Below are 17,992 nucleotides of genomic sequence, written 5' to 3'. Positions count from 1 at the left end.
TGCAGTGCAGCCCAGTCCTGCAACTACTTCATACTGGCTCACACATGTGAGCAGATGATGCCTTGCTGACGTTAAACAGCTTCCAGAGCTGTAGCTGCACTTCTCTGCACAGATGTGAGTCCCTGACATTGGCACAGCAACTTTTTATTTCATCTCCAGAGATGTTTCACAAGGCTACTGAATTAAAGGTCTTGCCTGGCAAATGCATATTTCAGCACAAGCAAAGCTTCTGCATTTAACCCAAACCAAGGTCAAACAAACACTTTGTTTTTGGCCAATGCTCTAACTTTGTCTTCCTGAAAAGGATGTTTTCTCTTGCAACCCAAAATAGGCATTTTTATAGAACTCTTACTAGAAAACCTCAGTCTTAGTTCAGAGATTAAAACCTTGGTTCCAGTGAAGGCAGTAAAGTAGCTCTGCCACTCTTCCATTGCTCAGTGCTAGGCTCACAGTCTGTACCTTACAGGCCTCTTACCTGCCGTGAAAAGGCTGCCAAGTCACAAGCCTCTTTCTCTGAGTCTGCCTTCAGCAGCTTGGAGTCTTCAGCCTCTCTGCTGGAGCCTTCCCTGTCTTTTGTTTGTTGGGGATCATTATTTTGAAGGACTGCTTCTATTGGCTCCTTCATGGTTCTCTCTTGACTTTTGTAAGGCAGTTTCCCTTCTCTCCTGAGTTGTCCCCTCCTTCTGTAGCCACGGTAGCTGCTCTGAATAACCACTGCTGCCTTCTCCTTGGCTTCTGGACCTCGTCTCTCTGCCTCAGCCTGTTTCCATGAGCCTCTCAGGGACTCTTTTCTAATAATTCCTTTGCATCCTGTATGCACCACTGCTTCATGTCTCAGGTGGTTTCTTTCCACAACCCTGGCAGTCCTGGGCTGCACCACAGCAGAGTCTTCATTTTGCCCACCTGCACCGAGTGTGTCCTGATGACCTTGCTCCTGCTGGGAACTAGGTTCATCTGTGACTTCGACAGAAGATTTGCTGGACAGCCCTTCAGAAGAGGCCTCTTCTTCACCTTCACCAACATGTTCTGCTTCAGGGCTCTGCCTGACAGAAGCTCCCTCTCTTTCAGGAGGTCTTTCCTGTTGCTGCTGTGCATTCTCCATCTCACTGTGTGCAGAGCACTCACTTTCAGCAGCAGCATCAGTTTCATCTTGAGTCTCCTCATTTGTGTCTTCTTCCAGTGAATCATTTTGAGCTGGCTGTAGTTGTGCTTCAAGGAATTCCACAGCAGATAATTCTTCTTCTGCTATGTTTTGGTGCTGTTCCTTTATTTTTTTGCGGACTCTGTAGCCTCTGTAGTGGCTCTGAACGATGACAACTGCCTCCTCTTCTGTTTTAGGAAGGGCACGCTTCACCCCAACTGGACTCTCCTCATGATCTTCAAATTCTTCATCCTTTTCACTAATGGATCCTTCATTTTCAGTTTGACTCCTTCTAAGTGATTCACTGAATGGAACAGAATTTGAGGCAAAAATTGTAGTTGCAGGAGATGAAGGACAGTGACAACTTTATAACTAACTTTGGTGCTGTTGCTCTACTAAATGGCAATGTGATAGGTTGCAGCATGGGGAAGATTTAACTCCTGTAACTGGAATGAAAGGTAGCAAAGCAGTCTCTGCATGTCTGATGAGTACTATTTCTTGAAATGAGAAAGGACACCCCTGTTAAATTCTTCATGGGAAATTTCTAGGGGAACAATCTATGCTGTATGAGGGCTGACAGAACAGGTAAGAATTCATTTAAATGTTAACAAAAACACAAGGCAGAAACTTTGTAGCACCTCAGAGAGATAAAAAGGCACACAATTCTATGTATTCACGGAAGAAAACTGCCTAAAGTCACACTAGGAATGCAAAAAGAATGACCCTGGGCACAGGCCCAGGTCAAATTTAAAAGACCCATTCCCTAAACTTCCTTCGTCTCTATCAGTAAAACTTGGTTACTATCAAAAAACCCAGTGCCAGGTGAGATCTGCCACCCTCTTCCTTCCCTTTGGACTCCTTCACAGCTGTTTTCTGTCTCTCTGGACTAGTCTCCACCTACTCAAAGGCTATCACAATGTTGATGAGTAAAGTGCTACTAGCTCCATGTCAGAGACTGGGACTGCAACCACATTGCAGAGAGACTTAGAATGGGATTCACCTCACCTAACTTCTAGCAGCTTGATCTGAGCAGGACACCTGGCTTCCTGCTGTCATCACCTATGCTTGTCTCAAACAGTGCCTTAAGATGAGAAGAATTGCTGCTTGCAGATGCCCATTTCTCACTCTTGCCTAGGCTTTCTTTATGGTGAGCCAGTTCCCATAAGAGACTCATCCACAGATTATATTAACATCACAGGTAAGCACAATACTGTTGATCTTTCCCCTAAATATGTCTTTATCCCTTGGGCTTAAAAAAATACAAGAAAATTGGCTACTGACATACAAAACTTCCATATAACTGTACATTACCTCTGCAGACACATCCAGACTAATCCTAACTTGCTTCACTTTTATATTGCATTGCTTTTCTTCAGCAGTGTAGTTACTCAAAGGACTCATCTGAGTGACATAAGAGACAGAAAAATAACACTACCTCCTCCTTTTGAAGATCTTCCTCTCCTGATATCCCCTGTAGTGAGACTGAATTGTTACTGCTGCTTTGTTTCTTGCCTCTGTTAGTTCCTTTCTCTTCTTTCTGAGTAAGTATCCTCTGGCAACTGATACAAATTGTAATACAGAAGAACCTTAGGCAGTAAGCAATGGGTGTCCCACACATTTCAGAGTCAAATGAGAACAGCATTAAACAAAAAACCAAGGAAATAGAGATTGGGGTGGATATTATTATAATGTTTCATCTGAAATTATTCTGTCTCAGAGAAGTTTTTTGAGAGTTTAGAAAGCTGTACCCGTTCCACAGGAGGATATAAGCAAGCTCTTTCTTTGTATCTTACACGACTAAAGAAAATGTAGGAAGATGCAGAAAGAAGCAGGAGCATAGTGCCATGGAAATCTCTAGAGCACAGTGCTGTCAGCTTCAGGGACCTGCTTTGCCTGATTCAGGCAATTGGTTTGACTCAGCTTTTCATTTCCTTGGGAAACACCTGATTATCAGGCTGCAGAGATTACCAGGCTCTCTTCTGGTAATGGCTTGGAATTAGCTGAATGTTTAATAGATTAGAGGAAAAACTGAACATTTCATAGCTCAGCAGTTCCAGAGGGCTTAGCTCATGCTCCTTCTGCAAAGACTCATTATTCAAAATGAAAAAGCTCAGCATGAAAGATGTGCTAAGCACCAGAGTAACCAGGTGCACTGTGCCAAGGGTACCCATTTTTTGCACTGTTCCAAGGGTACCCACTACTTGTGCCTTGTGGGAGACACAAGCTTAAATTTCTGCTCTGAATCAGGATGAATGAGGACTCAAACATGGGGCATGTAGGCACTGCCTAGTCACTAAGGCCTTTGGTGCAGCTGCCAGCACACAGGCATTCAGTGCCACGTGAAGTGCTGCAGGATAACCAAGGCCTCTGCGTGGAGCTGGCAGAAAGAACAAGACAGGACTTCCTGGAGAGAGAAAGTTGAGTATATCACATGAAATAAAGCTGGAGGCTCAGCAAGATGACTTAGGGCACTTAACCAGCTCACTTCACAGCTGAGAAAAGTGCCCCTAAGCCACTTTGAGGTAATGGATACATTGACCTCTTTCAACCATTGCTAGCTATATAATAGATAAACTATACCTCAGACTATGTAAATGAGCATAGTCAGTAAGTATAGCCAGATAATAGCAATAAATCTGGATCAATAGCAATAAATCTGTATACAGACAGCACGTGAAAGGCAGGAAAGCAAAGAGTTCTTACTTGCTTGGAATCTGGTAACACATTCTTCCACTTTTTTGTTATGTTTTGCCTTTGCATATTCTTTCCGAGCCACGAACCCCCTGTAAACTGAAAAGAGAGGCCAAAAGTAACCACCCCCCCCCTGAAAATGGAAAGAGCTCCAGTATCAATCAACCCCCTTGCAAAATGAAGAGAGGTGTCAAAAAGTAAACAATCCATTAGAATATTCTTAATGCCTTGTAAGGATTCAAGAACCACAGACTTCCATTACAATACTTCTAAGTGTTTTGCACAATTTACATTTGAAAAGAAAAGAAGGCAAACAAGCACAAGCAGAAAATCTACATAGAAACTGCTTTCTGCTCAGTAAAGTTAGTATGAACAAAACCAAGTAAGACTCAGGATGTAAAATAAGATGATGTTGGAAATGTATTAAAAAATTTCAGCTGATGTCTCCATCAAAAGTGTAATTGCTCTTATCATCTAGGACAGTTAATACATTTTATTATGATATGATACAACCTTGTCAGAGCATGCCAGGGCATTATTAATAACAGTATCATCCGTGCAATCACATCCTTCCATTGTTACAATTGCCTTTTAAATGTAACAGTGATAAATGTAACTCCAGTAAAGCCATTGTCAGAACCTGGTTAAAAGGAATTTTTCTTCCTCAGAGCAGATACCACCAAGCCTAAGCCAGTTTGTCAAATGGAACAGCAGGCAAACAGCAAGACCCACATCCAGCAGGCACGCCCATCTATCGGCTCTATGCACACACTGGCTCTAAGCAAAAGGCTAAATGCTTTAAAGCTGTTACCTGACTGTATTTTAATAGCACTTTGTTCCCTTTGTTCCTTTATTTTTTTGTATCTCCTGGAACCCAGCCACCCTCTGACGCAAGCTTGAATCAAAATAATCATATCAACTGTCTCCTTCCGCATTAAATTCAGCTGCTCCACGTGGTAGTATTTGAGGAAGACCTTAAAAAGAGTAGGCAGACAGCAGAAGTTTTAGTCACCCTCCCAGTCCCTGCATTCACTCAATCCATTCAACATCACCAAGAGTTACAGGTTGGCCTCAAATGATGATCAGACTCTTTAGCTGTAGTAGCTAAAGGTCGTTCTTGTTAAAGAAGGCATTTTGATTGTCTGGGCTATTAGTTTACCTTTCTTTCTTTTTCAACATCTCTTGTTTATGGTTTCATGGGAAGATGTTTTAAAGTTCCAGGTAAAAACTTCAGTCTGGAACTATAAATCTGTTTTCAAAACTTTAAGGCTGACAGTTTTGAGAACCTCACAAATCTGATGTCTGTCACATAAATGTGATCCTGATCTGGAACCTCTGACCCCTGTGCTTTCCAATTTTAAACCTAAGGCAATGCTCATTTACTTTTATCAAGCATGAAGCTCACATAACCCCTGAAAAACTAGCCCAGCTAAGGGATACAAACACATTCCGTGGCCTTGAACAGCTCCAGGGAGGGGGCACCCACAACCTCCCTGGGCAACCTGTTCCAGTGCCTCACCACCCTCACTGTCAAGAATTTCTTCCTAATCTCCAGTCTCAATCTGCCCTCCTCAAGTTTAAATCCATTCCCCTTCATCCTGTCACCACAAGCCCTTGCAACAAGTCCACCCCCACCTCTCCCATGGCCCCTTCCAGGTACTGCAAGGCTGCTCTAAAGTCTCCCTGGAGCCTTCTCTTTTCCAGGCTTAACAGCCCCAACTGTCTGAGCCTGTCCTCATAAGGGGAGTTCTCCAGCCTTCATTACCTTCATGGCCTCCCTCTGGACCCACTCCAGTAGCTTCATGCCCCTCTTAGGCTGGGGCCCACAGAACTGGATGCAGTGCTTCAGGATCCTTACTACCACATTTTTTGAAGGGAAACCAAGCAGTCCTGTTGCCACACACTGCTCTGCACTGTGGCCTCACTAGAGCAGACCAGCATGTTAAAGCTTACAGGGTCAGAATTCTAGCTGGGCAGCAGGGAACAGCACCCAGCAGAAGGCGGAGTTGTATCAACCGAGGGATAGACCCAAGAGCTAACCCAACTAAATGAGTGAGAGAACAAATAGCTTAGTGAACAGTGAGAGACTGCAACAATGCAGGTACAGTAGAGGTGAAAAATTACCTTAGTTTTCCCAAGAACCCAGTTGTCAAGGCGAGCTTTTTCCAAGATGGCAGCGCAGGTTTCTGGGCTGACTGGAGGATCATCATTTGTTTTGTAACAGATGAGGTAATACCTGAAGACAAACACATGACTGATTTATTCTTGTTCTGAATTGCACTAATAGTGAGCAAAAGCTGCAAATACATTTAAACAATTCATTTAACAAATACAATAATAAAGTTCCATAAAAGAAAATACAGTATTAAAAAAAAGGCAACCCAGCCTCTGAGAGAAATTGCTGTGATTTATAGGCAGTGCTGGGAAACTCAGTCAGAAGTGGATGAGTGACATATTGCACACCCTGGAGGCTTGTTTAGTTCTGTATCAACAGCAGAAGGCTTTTAAAAAGTGTGCAGCCCAAGTCCCCAGCTTTAATTTGAAGCACTTCATTGCTAAGCCTCGAGTCCTTGAAGAAAACGTGCAGATTATAAACAAGACAATTTTCACCCAACTGCATGGGGAGCCTGAAACAATCATCCTGAGATGGATCACAGAGAATCACAGAATGGTAGGGGTTGGCAGGGACCTCCTCTACAAATCATCCAGTCCAACCCCCCTGCCAGAGCAGGATCACCTAGGGCAGGTAACGTGGGAAACATGTCCAGACAGGGTTTGAAAGTCTCTGGAGAAGGAGACTCCCCAGCTTCTCTGGGCAGCCTGTTCAGTGCCTCATCAACCTCACCACAAAGAAGTTTCTCCCCACGGTGAGGTGGAACCTGCTGTGTTCTAGCTTGTACCTGCTGTTCCTTGTCCTCTCAACGGGCACCACTGAATAGAGACCATCACCTTCATCCTGACACCAACCTCTCAGATATTTATAGACATTAAGAAGATCCTCTCTCAGCCTTCTCCTCTCAAGACCATCTTCCCCCACCAATCCAAAACATGTCACTAATCTTGTCCCTGAACTGCTCTTTGCCATCCAGGCTGCAATCTTCTTCATCACAGCAACAAATATCTTTGTATTTTTTTGTCTTTATAGACCATGCCAAAGACACTGCTGCTGGGACAGGAGAGAAGAAGGCTGCTTCCCATCAGGGTTACCGTTTGATGAAGTTAGCAAAGAGGATCCTGTGTGAGTAGCCCTGCCTTCGGATCCTTGCTGTCTCCAGGATCCCTGTGTACCGCAGCTGCACCAGCACCTTCTCCTTGTCAAACTTGTTCGCCTGCCGGTCGTTGTTTGGCTTGATGCACCTGACAAAATGAGGCTGGCCAACAACCATTTTGGATAACAAATCCATCAGAGAATACTGCAAGAAAGAAACAAGGTGTCTGCCACCAGCATACTTATCAAACTTGTATGGAGGTCCATGTGTAGCTGAAATGTGATTTTGTAGGACCAGAACCATGTCCAAGCCCATTCCCATTTCAGTCAGCTGGTACTTTTGGGGTCAGTGAAGTAAATTCACAGACTGCATTGGGTTGGAAAGGACCCATTTTATCCAATGCCCCTCAGTTAGCACAGACACCTCCAACTAGATCAGGCTGCCCAGGGCCATGCTGAGTCTGGGCTTGAATCTCGTCAGTGATAGGGTCTCAACCATATCCCTGGGCAGCCTGTTCCTGTGTTTCACCACTCTCATGAAGAATGTCTTCCTTATGCCCAATGCAAATCTCCCCTGATCCACTTTCAAACCATTGCCCCTCATCCTATTACCACAGGCCCTTCTAAACACTCCCTCCTCAGCCTTTCTGTAGCTCTCCTTCAGATATTGAAACACAGCTATAAGGTCTCCCTGGAGCCTACTCTTCTCAAGGCTGAACAGTCCCAATTCTTTCAGCCTGGCTTCACAGAAGAGGTTCTCTAGCCCTCTGATCATCTTTGTGGCCCTCCTCTAGAGCCACTCCATCAGGTCCAGGTTTAAATGACCTAACAACAATTCTAGCTATAAGAACCATAAGTTATTGTCTTATACTACTTGAGAGAAACACGGATTCCAAATGGATGCACTGAATTCCACACAGAACATTCTCACAAACTACCATAATGTCTAATAAGACAGGAGCCCTCCCTTTGCTTAGAATCATAGCATTGTTAGGGTTGGAAGAGACCTCAAGGATCATCCAGTTCCAAACACCCTGCCATGGGCAGGGTCACCTCACACTAGATCAGGTTGCTGAAAGCCACATCCAGCCTGGCCTTAAAAACCTCCAGGGATAAGGCTTCTACCACCTCCCTGGGCAACCTGTTCCAGTGTCTCACCACCCTCATGGTGAAGCACTTCTTCCTAATATCCAATCTGAATCTACCCATTTCTATTTTTGTTCCACTACCCCTAGTCCTATCATTACCTGACACCCTAAAAAGTCCCTCCCCAGCTTTCTTGTAGTCCCCCTCAAGATACTGGAAGGTCACAATAAGGTCTCCTCAGAGCCTTCTCTTCCCCAGACTGAATAGCCCCAGCTCTCTGTCTGTCCTCATAGGACACAGCTGCCCTACCAAGAAGAAACTGTCTAGGAGGGCAGAACTAAAAGTACACAAACCAGAGTCGCACTTTTCCCCCCTCATCAGGGTGCTGGGCTTTGGGAGGAGATGCAGCTTGTAGCTCCCCACACCAGCTAAGATAAATCTGTCTGTAAATAACCTTGACTGGCATTCTGTAAAATTGCTTCATGGAAGGATCTTATTAAAACAGAAGTGAAGAGGCTCATTCCTCAAGATTCAACTTGACTCAACGGAAAGAGGCAGCCAGGAGGTAATGCAGTTCAGCAGTCAGTTGGATATGTGGAAATAGTGGAGGATGTCAAGAGCCATATGTTTCCTATTAAAATGTGCAGCTCCATTCTGGACAGACACTGCACCACGCAGCAAAGTGCTTAATTAGCTCCATCACCAGTGTGCCAATTGAACTCAAACAAGTAGGACACACTAATGGATGTTTTTTTTTCCGCTCAGACTGAGGTGGCAGATGTGTTTCTCAGGCACCCACAGACTTCTGCCTATGAACAAACCAGTGGGACTGTGGCTGCATCTTCATTTAAGAGCATTAGCTGGCATCATCTGAGCAGGGATTTCCATCACAGAAAATAATAACAGAAAAGTGTAAATATAATTAACTCATTTGCAGCCTGTGCTGCTAGATGTGCTGGCAATGCACTGCATCACAGACAGGAGTTCTGAATGAGGTGAAATACATTTTTCCATCCAGAGCTTCAGAATACCTTGCAGCCTTGGACCATCACAATATCTAGGCTGAAATTATCCTTTGCACTCCACAAAGCTGTGCAATTATATCTACTAAACATAGGCCTTGCTCCTTACTATTCTGTGTCATAGATGCACATGAACCCTTCTGGTCATGAACATCACCTCAGCCATCTTTATGGGAGATGACTAATAAGAATTGGAAATTCAGAGCCGAGTGAGCCCAAGTGAATCAACTCTGTGTACCATTTTTCAGGACAAAAAATTGCTTTGCACAGCTATCCTCTGTTGCACAGCCACTGTTTGGGAAGGTCAAGAGCCCTGCTGAAGGAGCCATGAGGATGGATTCAGAACAACCTCTGAGTAGTGACCATCAAAATCTTTCTCTGGAGTTCCAGCTTCAAATTAACTTTGCTCTCTTGCTTCTTAAACTCTTAGAGAAATGCCATAACACTAATGTCCAACCTTCCTTTATCTCCCTTGGTGGAAAAACAGGCAAGTGAAAGATAGTTATCAATCATCATCTGTCACTGTGACAGGAATGTGGCTGTGCAATCAAGTACAATTAAAGATGAAACTTCACTGACTGCTGCAGTTCACAAACTCTAAATAGATCACTGCTGATTCCAAGTCATTTCAAAAGGTGAAAGAACAAACATGCATTCTACTCTAGAAAACTTACTAAGAGATTTGATATCTTACCCTAAAATAAGAAGCAACTGTCTGTGTTTTCATGCTGGTTGTCTCCCTTGGATGATGCCCAGTATCTCCTGCTTCAGTCTATAAAGAGGCAAACGACACTTTTTATCTCTTTGAACCTGTAGTGCCCTTTCCAAGGCCACAACGAAGCACCCCTCAGAGGAGATCATTAATTAAAAGGGAAACAATTCTAAACAGAACAAGTTACAGCATGGTTGCTAGCACAAACCAGTTCCACCAGTACAACACATCACTTTGCTGCACAATACACAACTCCTCGCACACAGAGGACACAGTTTGATAACAGAGCATCTAATAACTGCCACAAGCAAGCTGGCAGTGTCTGAGGTTCTGTTATTTTGGTATTTCTCTACAGAACTTGGCTGTATTCCACACCAGTGTTGTAATTTCTCTTTTTTTGCTACAATACAGCTAGGAATTTTGGGGATTTTTTCTTTCCCTGAAGTGGCTATAAAATTATAACCAGAAAGAAGGGAAATGTTAGGTTTTTACCTCACGGAAGGAATATGAATTGCACAACACAAAGATATCCAGCTAGACAGAAAAGAAAACAGGAGAGGGAGAAAAAACCAAGGAAGGGGTTACTTGCTTACTTTTAGTACCAGTAACAGTATTGCCTTTCTAGTTTAAGTTAGGGCTCCATACAGAAGCACAAACCCAGGTTTTTACCTTTGTATGACTGATTGATTTCTGGGGTGTCCACATTTGGTAACTGATTGTAGTTTTGCTTTTTGTGTGTGCCAGGTTACCTGTGGGAAGATGAAAGAGAGCAACCTACCAAAATGGGTACATCTTATCTACACTGAAACCCATGCTGAACCACCTTATTCCTGTTTCTGTTCTACTGCATTTCCCATGCAGTTGTACAAGAAAGTAATGTAAAGCATTCACTGTATGGCATCAGTGTCATGACACAGGGAATACTACAACACAATAGCAAACTGGTTGTAAAAGGAGACTTACATCCTAAAACATCCTAGGGCACTGTGCAAGGGCCTTGTTCCACTGCAGAGCAATTTAGGATTAATTTCTGCAGAGCTAAGGAGCATGAATTTCTCCACCCCAACCTGTGAACTCCCTGAGTCAGGGCTCAGTACTAGGACCCCATCAGTTACCTACTGTAAAGGATTAAAAGACTTGGGAAATAGAGGAGAGGACCCTCACTCTTTGCAGCAGGTGTTTGGAGCCCCAAGCTTGGTTCTCTGCTACTTAAGAGAAAAATTGCACTGAGACAAACCAAGCAATCTATATACTGTCCAAAACAGGCCAGTGACTTACCTGATCCTTTCTGTTCAGTCCTCACCCCAAGGGATGCACTCCACTCCCTCTTTTGCTCCCCTACCCTGAAGAGAGGACCCTGACAGAAGCCTCTACCACTTCCTTGGCACTTGACCAGACCAATCCCTCCCCTGCAGCTTGAGATGCCTGGGACTCCATTCTGTATAGATTCTAGGGTTGGAAAGTTAAGCCACAAAGTGTATGATGTCATCAATAAATGGTCACATGAAACCTAGCAGTGGTCATCATGAAGGCTAGAGAAGAATCAGAGTGCCACAACAGCAATACCTGTTTTTGTAAGAGGGTGGGTTACCAGCTGTCGTGTCAGGTTGTTCTCAGATGATCGCAGCAGCAGCACAATATCAGCTGGCAGAGTGTCTCTATTTTTGGCTAGGAATCCACTTGCATTATAGAGAACCTGTTTAAAAAGTGCATTTATGCATCTTCTGAGCTTTTGGGAAGTAATTGTAACTCTAAGCACTCTGGCATGGGGCTTTTAATAGCTCAAGATACACAAATATTTTTTCAGCCCTCAGGCTCCCTCTTGCTCACAGACCTTCTTTTGATCACTGAAGGTTCTAACTTGTGAGTACTGAGCACCATTATGATGCAGGTCACTAAAAGCAAATTCATCATTCCAAAGGAGCTTGAGACATTTCTTTTCCCTAATGCAGATATGATGATATTAGTTTTAGCCAGTGTGGATTTATCAGTAGGACAAGTGTATTGCAGTACACCAGTACACGTGGAAATGCACAATTAACAATGCACTTGATTGCAACCAGCTCACTGTACAATCTTCCTGTCCCAGTTATACTGTGCTGTATTTGACCCAGGATTTACCATTCATCCTAGAGATCTCTGTATTAATTGAAAAGAAAGTTTGCAAAATCACAAACTGCATACTGGCAATTGAAATCTCCCTGAAAATTCCAGGAATGATAGGACACAAAATGTACCTCCAGGGCTCTGTCTCAATGACCCACAAAAACCCCTGGCCTGTGAAGAAGGGTAAGAGATAGTGCATATTTAATCTGGAAAAAAATACAAATCACAAAACAACCCAGAAACAGTCTTAAATTACAAGGCAAAAAAAAAAAAAAAAAGGCTTGTAAAGGAAGAGGAAATGAACTGTTCTCCAGTTCCCCACTAAAGAGGACCAGGAGTAATTAACTTAAGCACAGCAATGGAGATATAAGTTAGACAGCAGGAGACATTTCCTAACAAAAAAACCCAACTTGCTGAACACTGGAAAGAGATAATGGGGCACTGGTGGAATCCCCATCTTCAGTGGCTGGTATGAGGAATGGTAGAGGGAGAGCTGGCTCTCTGCTCTTCAGCAATGAGATGCTGGTGAATTGTAATTCAGCTGGAGATGAGGTTCAGAGAAGTTACTGCAGGACTTTTGTAGCTGGTTGTCTTACACAAGGGGCAGGTTACCTACTGTCAGCTGATAGGCAATATGTTTCCTCTTCTCAGACCAGCTGCTCCTGTACTGCACAGACCCAGCACTGTTTCACATGTGAGACAGCAATGCCCAGTCCATACCCTTTAAAAAAGCTCAGAAGTCGGTGGGAGGTCCTGCTTCCACAAGGCAAGGTTCAGGTGACCAAAGGCATCCTGCTGCAGTACCTCAGCAACTCCTGCTGAGTTTGAAGGGCACACGCAGCATGTTACCTTCCACAGGAGGGCAAGATGCTGCTCCATAAATGAAGCAGAGAGCAGAGCCTGCACTGTCCATCTGTCTGACGACAAAGTTGAGAAGTGGAGGAGGTAGCAGTAAAAATGGAGCTGGATCCTGAATCAAAGCAGTGGGAACAAGCATGGCACAGGACTTGGAGGAGCTAAGAGGAGGAGCACTGAGGTGCTGTCTGGCCCATAGGTATGTTTTGGTTCTATAACACAGTCAGTTCATCTGCCTGGTGACATTTGAGAAAAATACACACCCAGTACTGGGTTTGGGTTATTTTTAATGAGGGAAAACATTTCTGCAGTTTCCTTTTGATGTGTAAGGCACTGCCAACATTTCCATGTCAGGACTAAATAGATTAAGGTTGAGAACCAACACAGTTGACCTCTTCTATTTCCTTCCAACCCTACTATTCAACTAGTATCATTAGGTCTCTTACCTTTCCTGCATAATGATAAATGCCAAAGGTTAGATCTACTCTTTTGGGTCTCCAAAAATATTTTGACTTCAAGTTATCTTCAAATTTTTCTGAAAGGAAACAGAGAACTCATCTTACTGGAGGTGCTGGACAATAATTGGCTTCTGAAGCTCTAAGGACATTACCTAACTTCTCAGACAATGCAGAAGCACAAAACAGACTCTGATGTTTTTAAGGTACCATAATGTTCTCACAACAATAGGCACTGGATACAGAATATAAGAGCTCTTGGATCAGTTACTTTGCACCAATTTTTTGCCTTTTTAAGCTTTTGATCCCCATTCATGAAACAATGCAGTAATCCTTTCTGAAGATTCCCTGGGGAATTGTGAGGAAGTATTTACCAACTAATTGAGGGCCTCTGCACTGCAGACTAAAAAGTATGAGGACAGAAAGACAACAAGCTCATATAATTGCTTTAACATGGACACTAATACTGGATGTTATTAGGTTTTGTGTTTGGGTGTTGGTTAAAGCTCTCATCTGACATTTTGCACATTCAAAAATGAGTAAAACAAGGATTTATCTGCACAGAAGTGCCACCGAAATAACTAAATCAGCTGTAATGGCAACTACTCAGCAGCACTGAATATTCAGGACCTGAATTACAACAGATTTAGGTGGTTCCATTTTATTTTTTGAACAAAGAGGGGGGAAAAAAAAGCAACAATTTGCTGAAAGGCACTGAGGCAGGTTTGCAGCCACTACCTTCAGAAAGTATTAACATTTTTGTTCAGATGTGGCTCATCAAAAATCTCAGAGCTGAACACGACTCAACTCTGGAAAGAGTGTCCTTGGCACATGAACCTAGAGTTTTAACTCAGTTTGATCCTTGTCTTTCAAGCCCTGCTGCTGAAAAAGCTCCTGAAGGTAGGAGAATTCCAAATTTGGATCAGCAGCTTAGGTTAATTTGTACTCTTGATGTTTCTCTGTTCACTTCAAAGATGCATTTACCCATCCTGGCACGCCTGCCTCATACACACTGCAACAATGGAACAGGGGCTTACTAAAAACACAACTAGCATGTAGCCTAAAGTACACTTGCCAAAGAGAAACCTCTCAGGGAGACATCCTGCACAAGTGTGAAATAGACCAGATACTCACCGACAAGTGTCTGATCTGTGGCTTGTGGGAACCGACTTTCCTCATCCAGCAGGGACAATAAACCCATTGGTTTCTGCAGGAACATATCTAAGAGGGGCCTGTTGTCCTCGTACTCTATAACTCTTGCATCGACGCCTTCGTAGAGGTACTCATTCTGCAACAGGCAGCAGAAGGCATGCTCTGGCTATGTATACAGAACCACTTCAGACAACAATTCACAGAGTGTCAATTGGAGCAAATTAAAACAACATTAAAAAAAATAAAAATGGTATGCCCCGGGGCTACAGACACGGAGGCTTTGCAGGAACAAACATCAGCTGGGATGTATCACAGTGAACTACCTCCTTGTACTCAGACTGATCTCATTTCCCAGGACATTCTTCACTCTAAAGATAGATGATGGCTCTGTTTATACACCTGTACCAGCGTGTAAGCAGTAAGAATCTCTCCTACAGCCCCAAGAGGGCTTCCTCATCTCAGACACAGAACATTAACTTCATCCACGTCTCCCCTGGAGCAGTGGACAGGTGGAGTTTTGCATTTTATTCTAATCAATGACCTGAGTAGCAAGACAAGACAGAAGAGTAAAAAATATATCACTAATATAGACAAGAAGTTCATTCTATATCTGTGGGAGGTAGTGGCAGACAGGGAATGAAAGTCTGCTGCCTCCCAAAGGCGATGATGGAGCAGGGGTAGCTTAACCAAGGGCTATGGCTGCACCAACACACAGATGTTTTGTTCATGAAACCAGCTGTTACTGCTCAAGATTATCAACAGCACACTTACCCAGGGGCAAAAGGGAAGAGATTGCTCAGGATGACTCTATCATTGATGAGTGTTTCTGTGAGACATCCTCAGACAAGCTCTCACAGGCAGCCTATCTAATGATTAACTTCTGCCAGCTCTGAACACTTGTGAGAGGCTGTTTGCAAGAGCTGATAGAACTGAGGGGAGGTCTGTACTGCTACACCACAACAGCAACATCTGTTCCCCCCATGTCCAGGCAGCCTGTGGGGCCTGACCTCCAAGCCTGGAGTGCATGTGACCATTCAGTCTCTTGTGTCTGCACCTCCACAGCTGAATGAGTGCCAGCACCGAGGCTTTCCTAAATGCTGCTGTCTGCCCAGCAGGATTGGGAGGGAGTTCATTCCATCACTTCCCATGGGCTCCTGGAGGACAGCTGATAACCAAATCTTCCAGGCACCAGTGTGACAGATGGCTCAGAAATAAGAGACCATATTACATTTTCTTATGCAATGCTGGTCTTCAGCTGCATTATTAGGATACAAGCAGCAAGAATAAAAGCCCTAATGATGTACATCATAAAACTGTAACGAAATTGGTCTTATTTGAATTAATAAGCTGAATCAGCTACAGCATTCTGTAATCCCCCATGATGTTTTATGACAAGAAGACTCCTTAAAATAGCAGCTGCTCATTGAAATTCTAAAGCATAATCCTCTGGAAAGTATTCCTATGGATGGGATGTCAAAAGGAATGACTGAGTTACGCCAATACTTGGGCTCCTACCTCAGTATTGCGTGGGACCTTTGCTGTGATCTAAACTAGGCAATTTCAGCTTGTGCTTCTCTTAATAACAAAAGAATTGTTAAATTCATTAGGAACTGGTCTTAATTTATAATAAAAAAAAACCAAAACAGAGGCATTTTGCTGAGAACATGGTATGATGATGCTTTGGTTTAAGTGGGACTATCAAAGAGTTACTCAAAATGAACCCTTTCCAGTTTTGAGTAGCAGATTAAATTGTCATATGGCCCTAAAATACACATTGCATGTGTTTAATGCCAAAAGTAGCATCCTTCCAACTGAAAATCAACTTGCCCCTTTCCCTGATGTTTTAGGTATCTGACATCACACCTTTTGCTTTTTACAGAAGAATCACAAATGGCACAGAAGTGGGAAGGCTGCCTTGCTGGACAAAGTTACCTGCAGATGATGGAGCTGACAGAATCAACTTATGTTAACACTTCAGGCTCTCCAGGGAGGTGGCTGAATCCCCATCCCTGGTGGTGTTTAAGAGGCAGAAATATGGTGCTGAGTGACATGGTTAAGCTCCAGATTTGCAGGGTTAGGTAATGGCTGGACTTGATGATCTGAAAGGTGTCTTCCAACCTTAATCATTCTATGACTCTATGTCACCTGCCACACTGAAAGTACAATTCAGCCTTATGAGCTCATTGACTAGTTGGCTTCACAGCATGCTAGGGGTTGGAAGAGACCCCCAGAGATCACTGAGTCCAACCCCATTGGTTGTTCACATTGCCAAAAAATGATTCACCTTCCCAAGTTATGCAACCACTACTTATTTGGTTGACATGAGTTCATTGGGAACTCATCACCAACTGACTTAGGCCTTAACTTCCCAGTAGATTTGTCATAAGATTGATAGTCAGTCAAACATAGATCTGTCATATGCAAGACTGGAAGATAAGTATTTCCTGAAATAATGTCAAACAAGATAAAACAATGATCCATGTAAAAAAACCCCTCAGTTTTAGAGGTGTATGTAGACACACTTCCAGACTGACACGTGGATGTGTCACACACCTGCGTACGCACACATTCCAAACTCAAATCCTGTCTCATCCTTAAAACAAACAGTGATTAACAGTGACAAAATACCCTTTTCCCTGCTAATAATGAAAATCAGTATTCAGGTGGATTTTCATCTATGTATTGTATCCAGTACCTCAAGGGATCCTACAGGAAGGCTGCAGAGGGACTTTTCATAAGGGGTGTCCAGAGACAAGACAAAGGGCAATGGTTTGAAGCTAAGGAGAGTAGGATTAGACTGGATCTTAGGAAGAAGGTTTTCAGTACAAGGGTGTTGAGACTCTGGAACAGGCTGCCCAGGGAGGCTGTGGATGCCTCCTCCCCAGGTGTGTTCAAGGCAAGGCTGGATGAGGCCTTGAGTAGCTGAGTCTAGCTGAGAGGTTGGACTAGATGATCCAACCAGGGAGGTTGGACTACATGATCTCTAGGGTCCCTTCCAGCCCAGGCCATACTGTGATCATAAACCCCACTCATTTCCACAAACCACAAAGATTTATTTCATCTACAAATGTTGATTCTTCTGCTCACAGAGAATTATGGAATATTTGTACTTTCAGCAAGATTAATTTTGTTTGTTTGGTGTTTTTTTTCATGGACTTGTTATTTCTTTAAACAACCACACTGGATAATGATTTAAAGATGGTTGATGTAATTCTCGTGGGATTATTTACAAAGTTGAGATGAGGTTTTGTTTATTCTCCTCTTCAATTTCACAAACTTCTATGACTGCAACTCAGTTCCTTTTCTCTATTTTGCATTAATTTGTTTAGATTGAAGCCATCATTATTTAGCTCAGATTAGCTAGTTCCTGAATGAGAACAAAATAATCATGAGATTTGTAGTTTTTAATAATGGAATTTCAGTATTCATTAGGCTTATTAGTAAGCTATTACCAACTCTGCACTTTACAAATTATGTTACCACTCATTTATGGTTTTTACTGTAGAATCACACATCACTCGTGTTATTCCTCAAGCAAACAACACTGCATTTGCATCAAAGTGA

The 17,992-nt window shown here is 43.2% G+C and overlaps 1 protein-coding gene across 1 annotated transcript in view; it reads right to left on the bottom strand.

Moving 5' to 3' along the window:
* The window catches only part of MYO3A (myosin IIIA), a 93,694-nt gene that overhangs the window by 16,559 nt on the left and 59,143 nt on the right, over window positions 1-17,992 (bottom strand). The window contains exons 20-31 of the mRNA XM_054171398.1: window positions 14,411-14,564; window positions 13,268-13,356; window positions 11,427-11,556; window positions 11,139-11,309; window positions 10,530-10,609; window positions 9,843-9,920; window positions 7,040-7,245; window positions 5,957-6,068; window positions 4,644-4,806; window positions 3,845-3,931; window positions 2,577-2,700; window positions 476-1,445 (exon numbers count right to left, since the gene is read on the bottom strand). Of these exons, the coding sequence (XP_054027373.1) occupies window positions 476-1,445; window positions 2,577-2,700; window positions 3,845-3,931; window positions 4,644-4,806; window positions 5,957-6,068; window positions 7,040-7,245; window positions 9,843-9,920; window positions 10,530-10,609; window positions 11,139-11,309; window positions 11,427-11,556; window positions 13,268-13,356; window positions 14,411-14,564 (2,364 nt within the window). The remainder of the gene's footprint in view (window positions 1-475; window positions 1,446-2,576; window positions 2,701-3,844; window positions 3,932-4,643; window positions 4,807-5,956; window positions 6,069-7,039; window positions 7,246-9,842; window positions 9,921-10,529; window positions 10,610-11,138; window positions 11,310-11,426; window positions 11,557-13,267; window positions 13,357-14,410; window positions 14,565-17,992) is intronic.

The sequence above is a fragment of the Dryobates pubescens genome, chromosome 21 (assembly GCF_014839835.1).
Source record: "Dryobates pubescens isolate bDryPub1 chromosome 21, bDryPub1.pri, whole genome shotgun sequence".
NCBI lineage: Eukaryota > Metazoa > Chordata > Aves > Piciformes > Picidae > Dryobates > Dryobates pubescens.
Note: the sequence above shows the minus strand (reverse complement) of the source record. Positions and strands in the feature narration are given on the sequence as shown.